The following is a 13,052-nucleotide window of genomic DNA, read 5'->3' as shown; positions in this document are numbered from 1 at the left end:
GTCGGACATAGCCGAGCAACTTCACTTTCACTTTTCACTTTCATGCATGGGAGAAGGAAATGGCACCCCACTCCAGTGTTCTTGCCTGGAGGATCCCAGGGATGGGGGAGCCTGGTGGGCTGCCGTCTATGGGGTCGCACAGAGTCGGACACGACTGAAGCGACTTAGCAGCAGCAGCAGTAGCATACCCAATAAGTAATAGCTCCCCAGTCCTCTCTTCCCCTAGCTTCTTGACAGCTGCTATTCTACTTGCTGTCTCTGTAAATTTGATTCCTCTAGGTACCTCCTATAAGTGGAGTTATACAGTATTTGTCTTTTTGTGATCGGCTTGTTTCACTTGGCATAGTGTTCCCAAGTTTCATCCATACTGTAGCGTGTGTCAGCATTTCCCTTTTTAAGGCGGAATAGTATTCCATTGTATATGTATACCACATTTTTCTCATTCACTCTCTGTTGATGTTTGCTTTGGTTGCTTCTGCCTTTTGAATAATGAATAATGCTGCTGTGAACACAGGTATATAAATTATCTCCTCTAGGCCCTACTTTCAGTTCTTTTGATTTACGCCTAGAAATGGAATTACTAGATCATATGATAAATCTATTTTAATTTTCTAAAGAACTATCATACTTTTTTCCATAGTAACTGCACCATTTTATATTCCTCTAAGAACACAAAAGGACTCAAGTTTCTTCACATCCCTGTCAATACTTGTTATTTTGGTTTTTTTGATAATAGCTGTCCTAATGAGGGTGAGGTGTGTCTCTTTATGGTTTTGATTTGCATTTTCTCCCATTGTGTGGATTGCCTTTCACTATTGATTGTGTCCTTTGACACATTTTGAAGCTGTTTATCTATTTTTTATTTTGTTTGTGCTTTTGATGTCATATCCAAGAAGTCATTGCCAAATACAATGCCATGAAGCTTTTCCTTTGTTTTCTCTAAAGAGTTTTATATTTTTATGTTGCTATTTCTCACTTCGATTATGCCAGTGTTTGCTTCATATATTTAGAAGCTCTAATGTTTATTATATATATGTTTATTATTGTTATATATGCTTGTTAAATTGAATCTTTTATAATTATAAAATGTTCTTCTTTGTCTCATAAGTTTTAGACTTAGTTGATTTTATCTGATATTAATATAGCCACCCCTGTTCTCTTTTGGATATTATTTTACATTGAATATCTTTTTTCATCCTTTTACTTTCTACCTATGTGTCCTCAGTTCTAAAGTGAGTCTTTTATAGACTCCATACAGTTGATCCTGATATTTCATCCATACTACCAACCTGAGTCTTTTGATTGGAGAATTTAATCCATTTACATTTAAATCCAATTACTAGTAGTTGCCTTTTTGTTATTTCGTTTCCATGTATCTTATACCCTGTTGTCCTTCATTCCCCCCTTACTTCGTTCCTTTGTGTTGACTTAATTTTTTTATGGTGATACATTTTTTATTCCTTTCTCATTTACTTTTGTGTATATTCTGTAGATATGTTTGTGTGTTTAGCGTGGGCATTATGATTAACATCCTAAAGTAATAGCAATCTATTTTAAACTGATACCAACTTAACTTCAACTGTATATAAAAGCTTTCTCCTTTACAACTTTACTCCCCTATTTATGTTATTGATATCACATATTACGTCTATATAGTTGTATAGCTGTTAGCTAGATTTATCATTATTTTTATACTCCTTTTTTTTACATTAGTACTTTTCTCTTTTAAATACTGTAAGAGAATAAAAATGGAATTATGAGCCAGAATTACAATAATGCTAATTTTTATATTTAACCACATTTTTATTTACTGTTACCAGAAAACTGTATTTTCATATGACTTCAAATTAGTCCTGCCTAATAGCCTTTGTTTTAACTGGAAGAACTCCCTTTACCATTTCTTGTAAGGCAGGTCTAGAGGTAATGAGCACCCTCATTTTTTTGTTTATTTGGGAATGCCTTAATTTCTCTATCATGTCTTCAAGAACAGTTTTCCTTTAAGGATATATACTTCTTGGCTGATAGTTTTTTTCTTTCAGCCCTTTAAATATATCACCCTGTTGTCTTTGGGTTTGCAAGGTTTCTTCTGAGAAGCCTGGTGGTGATTTTATTGAGGATCACTTTGGAAATGGCAATGCACTCCAGTACTCTTGCCTGGAAAATCCCATGGGAAGAGCCTGGTAGGCTACAGTCCGTGGGGTCGCAAAGAGTCAGACACGACTGAGCAACTTTACTTCTTTACTTCACTTCTTTTGTAATGATTTGCTTTTCTTTTGCTGATTTCAAGATTTTTATGATTTGTCATAATGTCCCTCAGTTTGAGTATGTGTCTTGGTGTGAATCTCTTTGCGTTCATCCTATTTGGAGTTAATCGAACTTCTTGTATTTATATATCCATGTCTTTTCTCAAATTTGGGGAGTTTTTGGCCATTATTCTTCAAAATAAGCTCTCTGCATCTTTCTTTCTTCTCTTTCTGTGACTCTTATAATATATACATTGGCCTGATTTATGATGTTCCATAAAGTCTCCTAGGCTCTATTTCTTCATTCTTTTTTTCTTTTGACTCTTCAGACTCAATAGTTTTAAGTGTTTTATCTTCAGATTTCCTGCTTCTTTCTTCTGCTTGTTCAAGTATTTTCTTGATCCTTTCTAGTGGAGAATCCCAGGGATGGGGGAGCCTGGTGGGCTGCCGTCTATGGGGTCGCACAGAGTCAGACACGACTGAAGTGACTTAGCAGCAGCAGCAGCAGCAGCAGTGGATTTCTCTACTTACTGCTTTTCATGTTCCAGAATTTCTGTTGGTCCTCTTTTTAATAATTTCTAGCTCTTTGTTTTCTCTTTTTGTTCATTTATTTTCCCAATTTCCTTTTGTTCTTTCTCCATTTTTTTCCTTTAACTCTTTGAACATATTTAAGGCTGTTGTTTTAAAAATTGTTGTCTCAATAAGCACAAAGGCTGTATTTAGGTTCTGGAAATTTATTTTGTTCATTTGAAGGGCAGTCTTTCCCTGAACTTTGTATTCTTTGTGATCTTTTGTTGAAAATTGTACATTTTGAAAAAATAGCCATCTATTCTAGATTTGCAGATTGGCTGTATACAGGGAAGACCCACTAATTAGCCCATTACAAAGACTTATGGGCTTTTCAGGTCTTTCCTAGGCATTAGTTTTCTGAGGGCCTGAGTATGTGCTTTCCCCCAAATACATAACCATTTTAAAATATCTTTTCAATAAGAATCTCATTCTGTTCTTCTTGGCACCATAGGTGTCTTATAATATTCCTCTCCCCATAATCTCTTGTGCCCAGGCATCCATTAGTCTATGGTTCCCCTGTAGCTCTCACATGTCACAGTAATTGCCACAACTTTCGCTGGCCTCTAATATGATGCCCATATTATGCCTTCATTTCTGCCTGAACTCTAAGGAAAGCTAAACAGAAACTAGTTTTCTAGGAAGCCCCTCAACATGCTAGAACATTGCAAACCAGATGCACTCACTTCCTTCTGTCCTAAGGGAGGAGCTGAGAACTGCATGACTTTTTCCCAGCCATGCTGTGCCATACCAGGGAAGGGTGAAGCAAGGGCGAGTGAAAACACTGTGAAGTGTTCTGCCATTTGAATATGGGTTTTTCTTGATTGCTGCAAATCCTTGAGTACTTTTTAGATCTCCCACAAAGCTGTTTCAATCTGTCTGTCGTTTAGTGTTTCCATGGAGGAATGAGGGCCTAGAGGTTCCTTGCTGACATCTGTCTCTAATGTAGGAGCAGTTAGGTGTGTGTGGGTAAGGTTAGGCAAAAGGAACTAAATCAGAATGCCTGATATGGAGAGAGGCCACAGTACGGAAGGCAGACATGTTTTTGCATATTCTGATGCAACTCACTACTGATATATTTCTATAAATACACTATTTTCACAGCAAATAATGTCATTTTCTCTTTAAATAATAAAACTATGCCTGCAAGTATGCTATTGTTCTGTTAAAGCAAGGAATCAATTGTGCAACAATAAAGAGATACATAAAATGGCACAATTCTTAGTCAAATTTGAAACAGAAAATAAGCCAGAAAAGTCCTATTAGAAGATGAATGTTTGTAAGTAAATTTGACATTTGAGGGCAGACTTTTCCAGGCCTGCTGAAAGAGTGTTGGAAGATTGTTAGATATTAGATAACCTATGAAATGCTGTTGTTGTTGTTGTTGTTGTTTTGCCCCCAGTGGAAATCTAAGCTCTAACGCAAAGTCAGTATGTGTGTTGTATATTTTCCCAGGCATATTTATTTCCCAGGCCCTATTTTTAAAGTTTGCTTTTAAAACTTTCTTATAATTTTTAATAATGCCCAATTATAAGTAGAAGATTCCTTTTCACAATTTTTTTTGCACTTGGGTGTTTTTTTTAATGTGGAGGAGAGACCAGGCTAGTTGTTCTCTTTCTTAGTTTTTCTGGCCAGTTTGTCTATTGTCATGCCAATACCACACTGATTTATCATTGCTTTATTCTCTATATTATAGTCCTGATATCTGTTCTTTAAAACTGTCTTGGCTCTTCTTATTTTTTTCTCTTAAACAAATTTTTTTTGAGGTACAGTTAATTTACAATTTTGTGGTTGTTTCAAGTGTACAGTAAAATGATTTTTTGCTGTAGAGTTTTCTCTGGATATATGCTCAAGAGTGGGATTGCAGGATCATATGGTAACTCAATTTTTTATTTTTTAAGGACTTTCCATACTTTTCTCCATAGTGGTTGTACAAATTTACATTCCCACCAACAGTGTAGGAGGATTTATTTTTCTCCATACCATCTCCAGCACTTATTACTTATAGACTCTTTAATGATAGCTATTCTGACTGGTGTGAAGTGATATCCATTGTAGTTTTGGTTTGCATTTCTCTAATAATTAGTGATATTGAGCATTTTTTCATGTGTCTGTTGGTCATCTCTATATCTTCTTTGGAGAAATGTCTACTTGTCTTCTGCCCATTTTTTATTATTTTTTTATGTTAAGCTGTATGAGCTATTTATATATTTTGGAAATTAATCCCTTGCCAGTAGCACTGTTTGCAAACATTTTCTCACAGTATCAGTTGTCTTTTCATTTTTCTTTATGGTTTCCTTTGATGTGCAAATGCTTTTAAGTTTAATTAGGTTCCATTTGTTTGTTTTTGTTTTTATTTCCATTACTTTAGGAGATACATCCCCCCAAAAAATATTGCTGCAATTTATGTCAAAGAGTGTTCTGCCTGTGTTTTCTTTTAGGAGTTTTATAGTATCTGGTCTTACATTTAGGTCTTACATCTGGTCTTCTTTAATCCATTCTGAGTTAATTTTTGTATATGGTGTTAGAGAATGTTATAACTTCTTTCTTTTACATGTAACTGTCCAGTTTTCCTAGCACTACTTATTAAAGAGACTGGTTATTGTCCATTTTATATTATTGCCTCCATTGTAAATTAATTGCCCATAAGTGCGTGGCTTATTTCTGGGCTTTCTGTTCCGTTCCATTGATTTATATGTCTATTTTTGTGCCAGTAACACACTGTTTTGATTACTGTAGCTTTGTAGTGTACTCTGAAGTCAGGACGCCTGATCCCTCTAGCTTCATTCTTCTTTCTCAAGATTGGTTGAGCTATTGGGAGTTTTTTCTGTTTATATGCAAATTTTATAATTTTAAGTTCTAGTTCTGTAAAAAATGTCATTGGTAATTTGATTGGGATTGCATTGAATCTGTCTATTTCCTTGAGTAGTGGTTTGGTTCTTTTTACACTTGTGCTTCCATATTGTTTAGAGTCAGGTAAGTTCCATAGGAAAATACCATTGTGGTTTTGATTGGAATTATGTTAAAACTATTAATTTGGTACCATATGAAACTGGTTTAAAGTTAAGGTTTTCTGTCAGTGGATATGACATCTTTTCCTATCTATTTAAACATGTTTTAATGTTCTCTGATGATATTTTATAATTTTCTATAGAAAAATCTTACCAACTTCTTGTGGAATTTTTTCCTGGATACTGTATATTTTTCCTGTATATAGTCCTATAGTAAAAGGCTATATTTTATAAAATTACATTTTGTAACTTGTTCTACAGATATAGGAACCTGTGTGCTTAGTCACTCAGTCATGTCTGATTCTTTGCTTTCCCATAGACTATAGCCTGCCAGGCTCCTCTGTCCATGGGGATAATTGATCATATATGTTAGTTTTATTTACTCATCTGTAAACTCTGTTAGATTTTCTTTCAATTTAAATACTGAATACTGTCTGTCTGTTTGAGCTGCTAAAAGTACCATAGAATGGGTAGCTTATAAACAACATAAATTTCTTTTTCACAGTTCTGGAGGCTGGGAAGCTCATGATCAAGGTTACAGCAGATTCAGTATCTGGTGAAAACCTACTTTCTGGTTCACAGACAACTTCTTGTGGTGTTCTTGCTGGGTGAAGGGAGCTAGATTTTCTTTTTATTGAATAATCTTCAAATAATACCAGTTCTGTTTCTTATTTCCCAATTCTTATCTATTTTCTGTTTTTCTTTTAATATTGTGCTAACAGAACCTGCAGTGCTCTGTTAAATAGAAGCAACAATATTGGATATCCTTCTCTATTTCTGATTTTAAAGAGAATGCTTATAAAGTTTCATCATTATATGTGAACTGTATCATGGTTTGGGGTTTATATTCTATTATAAGAAGTTCTGTTCCTTGTTTATGGGTTTGGTATTTCTTTTGTCTTGAAATGGTATTGAATTCATTGAAAAAAAAATTTTGGTGACCATTATAAAGATCATATAGTTTTCCTCATTTTATCTGTTACACTAGAGAAGTTTTCTAATGTTAACTGTGCTTGTAATTCATGAGATAAACTCAATTTGGTTATGATGCATCCTCTCATGTGTGTTGAAATTTTTTGGCTGATATTCTGGAGGATTTTTGTGTCAAAATTTATATGTGAAATTGGCCTATAATTTTTATTACTTATTTTACTGTACTTATTTGGTTTTGGCATTAGTTTTACTAGCTTCATAAAATGATGTAAGTAATGTTTCCTCTTTTTTAATTCCTTAGAATTTGAATAAATCAAATTCTTCACATGTATTGATGGAACTCTCTATATAGCTATTCTGTGTTTTCCCTCTCTCTATTAGAATAGACATACAAGTTCTGGTTTAATTGATTTAATGGCTATAGAATATTCAGTTTTTTCTTATAAAAAATATCATCTCTATTGAGATATTATTTGTATAACATAAAATTCACCCTTCTAAAGTGTACTGTTTGGTGGGTTTTAGTTTAAGTAATAGTGTCTGATATTAAACTAGTTTCTTTCTTCTGGTTATTATTTTCTTACTGTATCTCAGGTGCATAGAATTGTACTAAAAACCCTTTAGTTTATGCAGACTCTGATTAATGGTCCATGCATGTGCCACTTTTACTCATTTCCTTAGTTTGCTATTATAAACAATATAATAAGCATCTGTGAAACCACCTGCTAAAGCAAGACTAATCTGACATGCCATGTCTGTCTTGTAGCATACTTTTCATTTGCGTATGAGGTTGTTTCTTGACTCTGTTCTGTTTTCAGTTACTCATCCATCCTTTTACCAATTGCAGTCTGTCTTTAATTATTGTAGCTGCAAGATAGGTCTAATATCTGGTGAGGTACGTCTTCTCTCCCTGTTCTCTTTCTTAACAGTGCTTTGACTATTCTAGGCTGTTTACCTTTTCATGTAACTTTTAGAATCATTTCATTAAATTGTATGAAATTTCTTCTTAGGTTTATAAAATTGGAGTTACATTGAATCTGTAATCTAGAGAGAATTCATTCATTTACAATATCAGTTGTTTGTAGCCATGAACATGATATATTTTTTCATGAATTTAGGTTCTTTTATAAGCAGTTTTTAATATATCTTTTATATCTTCTCCATATAATTTCTACATGTTTTATTAAGTTTATTCCTGGGTGTCTGGCATTCTCTGAGATCATCATAAGTGAAATACTTTATTTAATTTTGTTTTTTAGGCTTTTGCTGCTAATATATTAGAAATGAAACTGACTCATATTTTAGTATTATATGCAGCCAACTTGCTAAACTCTGTTAGTCCCGCAATTTGTAGATTTCTAATGTATGCTATGTAGGTAACCATAGCATCTGCCATAATATGAAGATTATGTTTGAATAAGGGTGTCCAACAGGTGAGGAGGTAAGTTAACATAGATACTCAGTGGAGAACATAGCAGGCAGAAAGACCAGCAAACACGAAGATATTAAAGCAGGAAGGAAGCCAGTATTCCTGGAGTGCTGATCAAGCAGGAGAGTGATAGATGAGGTCAGAGGTACTGGACTCAATTATAAAGGATCCTATAGATAACTCTAAGGACTTAACATTCTTACTATGCTTTTGTCACCCATTGGAGGGTTTTGAGCAAAGGGTTACATGATCTGATTCAGCTTTTTAGAGGACCATTGTGGCTCCTATGTTGAGAATAAACTATAATGGTCAAGGACTAAAGCAGGGAGACATGACAGGATTGCATTAATACAGGTAACCTGGTGGTGGTCTAGACCAGGGGAGTAGTGGGTAAAGGCAGCTGGATCCTGGATATATTTTGAAGATAGAAACAACAGAGATTTCTGAACGTTGCTTAGGTTAGACAAAGAAGTCAAGGATGATTCTAAATTTTTGGTTTGAGCAATTAGAAGAATGAAGTTGCCATTAATAATGTTGTTACAGAAGTTGAATATCATATAGTGTCTTCTTTATAAGGACTTTGAAGAAAATTTATTTGAGTCAGTATTGAAAATAGGTGTACTTCTCTCGAGAACTTGCTTCCTTTCTCTTTGTTAGTATCTGCTGGAGACTATGACTGCTTCAGCTATTAGAAGATGTGAAATCACATTTATGTGCCTTTTAGCAAGGGTATAGGTATCTAAAGTATATGTACTTTTTTATTGGCCTTATTCACATCTGACTTTGTTTTTATCTTTTCCCACCACTTCTAATTCATTCTCTTCTGTGTTATATATCCTTATATACTTCCTTAAGATCTTTTTTAGAACAAGGTAATGTGTGAATAAATGAAAATAAATTGTTGCATTATATGCCACCAAAAAGGAAATGTGAGAGGTAGCATGAATTTTTAACAACTAAGCTAAGGGTTAGAACATCATCTTGAACCACAAATTTATACATATATATGTGTGTGTGTGTGTGAATATATGTGTGTATATACATATGTATATATAAATACATGAATATATATATATTTAATTTATATATATACCTGACTGCCTCCGAGTTCCTACAACTATATATCATTCATTCAGCAGTATCCAATGAGTATCCCCTATGTGTCAGGTGCTGTTCTAGGCACTTGATGACATCAGTTAATAAAACAAAGAATTGTTTTAGGGATCATGTTGTGAGGGAGCATGCATTCTAGTGGGAGAGATCCTGACAAAAATAACACATGTAGTAGGTTAGTAGAATACACAATGTATCAGAAGACAGTATGTACTACAGCAGATAAAAAAAAAGTCAAGCACGATAAGGGAGATTGGTGAAGGAAATGCACATGGGTTGGGAAGTAGTGGTTGCAACGTTAAATAAAGTGGTCTGGATGAGCTGTATTGAGATATGACGTTCAACAGAGACTTGAAGGAGGTGAAGGTGTGAATTATGGCTCAGATGGTAAAGAATCCGCCTGCAATGCAGGAGACCTGGGTTTGACCCCTGGGTTAGGAAGAGTCCCTGGAGAAGGGCATGCTAACCCACTCCAGTATTCTTGCCTGGAGAAACCCCCTGGACATGGTGGGCTACTGTCCATGGGGTTGCAAAGAGCTGGACACGGCTGCGTGACTAAGTGCAGCACAGCACTGAAGGAAGAGCCATCCCATCAGTGGGAACAGAAAGCAAAGGTCTTGATGTAGGAATGTCCTGGTTTGTTTAAGGAGTAGCTGGGCAGCCAGCATGCAATGGACTGAATGAGAAACAAGCTGGGAGATAAGGTCAGAGAGTCGATTGAGGTGGGAGGCAAATCTCATCCAGTTTTGTTGTTAGGAAATGTGATTCGTCGCTCAGTCGTGTCTGACCCTTTGTGACCCCACAGACTGTACAGGCTGCTGTGATTCTCCAGGCAAGAATACTGGGGTGGGTTGTCATGCCCTCCTCCAGGGATTAGTCCATGAGCTTTCTCTGAGTGAAAGGAGGTACCATTGCAGGATTTCAAGCCTAAGAGTAGAATGATTTGACTTACATTTCAAAAGGATCTCTCTGGCCATTAAAGTATAACTTTCCAGAGAGTTGATGATTATTTCTGCAATTTTAGGTATGTTACAGCTAATACTGACACCGAAGAACAGAGTTTTCCAGTCCCTAAGGCGTTTAACACTCATGTGGAGGAATTAAATTTAGATGCCCTTATTCAGATGGCTGATAATTTACGAGTGAATGAGGGCAAAAAAGTGGAGAGTTTTGAGCTGCTTTGTGACCACAAAGAAAAGGTGAGATATACGTGATAATAACTTGTTTGTATAGTTTTAATTTTTATTTAATTTACTTTTCCATTCATGTTATGACCACAACAATTGTGTCACAGTTTACAAAAGCGAAATGACTGGTGTAAATTTTTAAAATAATATTACTAAAAATTTTTTTAAACTAAATAAAAAAGTTTATTCAAAAAACCAAGATCATGGCATTCAGTCGCATCCCTTCATGGCATATAGATGGGGAAAAAGTGGAAACAGTGACAGATTTTATTTTCTTGGGCTAAAAAATCACTGCAGATGGTGACTGCAGCCATGAAATTGAAAGACACTTGCTCCTTGGAAGAAAAGGTATGACAAACCTAGACAGCATATTAAAAAGCTGAGATATCACTTTGCTGACAAAAGTTCATATAGCCAAAGCTATAGTTTTTACAGTAGTCATGTATAGATGCGAGAGTTGGGCTGTAAAGAAAACTGAACATCAAGGAACTGATGTTTTCAAACTTGTGAAGAAAACTCTTGAGAGTCCCTTAGACAGCAAGGAGATCAAATCAGTCAATCCTAAAGTAAGTCAACCCTGAATATTCATTGGAAGGACTGATGCTGAAGCTGAAGCTCCAATATGTATTTTGGCCACCTGGTGGGAAAAGCTGACTCATTGGAAAAAACCCTGATGTTGGAAAAGATTGAAGGAAGGAGGAGAAGAGGGCAACAGAGGATGAGATGGTTGGATGGCATCGTCAACATGATGGACATGAATTTGTGCAAACTCCTGGAGATAGTAGAGAAGAGAGGAACCTGGCGTGCTGCAGTCCCATGGAGTAGCAAAGGGTTGGTCTCAACTTGGAGTCAGACACAACGACAACAAAGGGTTTATTAGGCTCAAAGGTCATAAAAGCGAGAACCAGAGATCTGGTTGATTATACAGATTGACATTGATTTTATCAATTTGATATATTTTTAAAATATTTTATAACAGATAAAGGGCAAGATGTACTGCTTCTCGAGGGAGGAAAAGCTACACTTTAAGCTCACTATCTTTCAGTTATTAATGTAACAGCCATTAGTATTTCACTGTGTTTCTACTAGTAATCATTTTTCAGTGTTTAGTGTTGGACTGAATTGACAAAGCTCATCCTTCCCACCACCACCACCACCACCACCACCACCACCAAAGGGGAAGAAAGGATTTTGCAATATCACAAAGATCCATAAATCTTCTTTCCCATGAGAAATTTAAGGCTAACTTTTGAGGATATAGAAACTCTAAATACATGAACTCAAAAGTTTTTAAATCTCTAGCATTGTTCTTTAGGTAATTTAGGTAAAAAAAAATGTGACTGCTGTTTTGAATATATGTAATCTCTAATAACTTACAGATATTATGTGAAATGCCCATTGAGGCATCATATTGACAGTAGTTAAGTTAGAAAGGAAAGCAAGGAGAGGATACTACCACCCAGAGAGAATTCATAAATTCTAACACTTAGTTTTCTCTTCTTCATAGGTGCGGAACTGGTGTCTGCATAATATTCATTGGTTTCTAAGACCCAAATGTAACACTACACTAGATCACACTTTATAGCCATGAATATTTCAATTTAAAGTGTGATATGCACATGAATGCAGTCATTTCTAAGTACCAGTTTACCTACCTAATTTTTTTAAAAGGTTGCAGTGGTATAGTCACATTACTAAGTTTATCTAATGGGCAGTTCTGTGTGTTCAGTTTAGAGATGAAATAGAGTTTATTTGGCGGTTTGCTCGTGCTTATGGAGACATGTATGAGCTATCTACAAATACACAAGAAAAGAAGCATTATGCTAATATTGGTAAGTATTTTGTGAATATTAATTATTCTCAGGTAGTAATCATTATAGTAAACACAAATGAATTTTTAGATAAAAGTATATGGTCTTTAAAAATATTTGAGTATATTAAAATAGGCAACTGAAAAACTCAAATTCCAGCTTTCAAAATTTATAAAATCGTAGAAAGATGATACATTAAGTGGTTATAATTTGAAAAGCAATAATAATAGTAGTCTTTCACCAAAATTAAAATAACCCTTCTTACTTCCTATAACATAGAACTCCAGGTATCACAAAGAAATAACTACTCAGACTTTAATGTTTTTTCAAAATTCATCTCAGTAAAACAAGATAAGCCTTGAGTTGACAATTGTTTAAGCAGAGTGATGAGTCCATGATTGTTCATTATATCATCCTGTTTTCTAAAGTAACAACAAAAGAATAACAGCCAGAATGCTAAATGATCTGACAAGATCAGTACAGAGAAAGGCAATTGTAATTCAGTGCACAGGTAATAAGTGCCTGGCAGAGAAGCAGGAAATTGGAGACTGGAGTTGAAGGGCATGGGCACTCAGTATGAAGGAGGAAGAGTTTGCCGACTCTTGCTCCTCCTGACAGTATATTTGAACTTGTTATGTGGAGGGAAGATTGGATCCCTGGAGAGTATAAAATTCTTTCCTAACCTGCTAACTGTGGTGTCCCATTTTTGCAGTACATCTGTTGAAGTCCTATGACTGATCACACTTGTCTTGCAAATC

At 35.2% G+C, this 13,052-nt stretch overlaps 1 protein-coding gene across 1 annotated transcript in view; it reads left to right on the top strand.

Annotated features, from left to right (window-relative positions):
- The window catches only part of RMDN2 (regulator of microtubule dynamics 2), a 71,414-nt gene that overhangs the window by 12,421 nt on the left and 45,941 nt on the right, over positions 1-13,052 (top strand). Inside the window, exons 3-4 of the mRNA XM_004006014.6 lie at positions 10,321-10,495; positions 12,213-12,315. Of these exons, the coding sequence (XP_004006063.1) occupies positions 10,321-10,495; positions 12,213-12,315 (278 nt within the window). The remainder of the gene's footprint in view (positions 1-10,320; positions 10,496-12,212; positions 12,316-13,052) is intronic.

This window comes from Ovis aries, chromosome 3 (genome assembly GCF_016772045.2).
Source record: "Ovis aries strain OAR_USU_Benz2616 breed Rambouillet chromosome 3, ARS-UI_Ramb_v3.0, whole genome shotgun sequence".
NCBI lineage: Eukaryota > Metazoa > Chordata > Mammalia > Artiodactyla > Bovidae > Ovis > Ovis aries.
The sequence above is the reverse complement of the archived record's forward strand: the minus strand, read 5'-3'. Positions and strand labels throughout refer to the sequence as shown.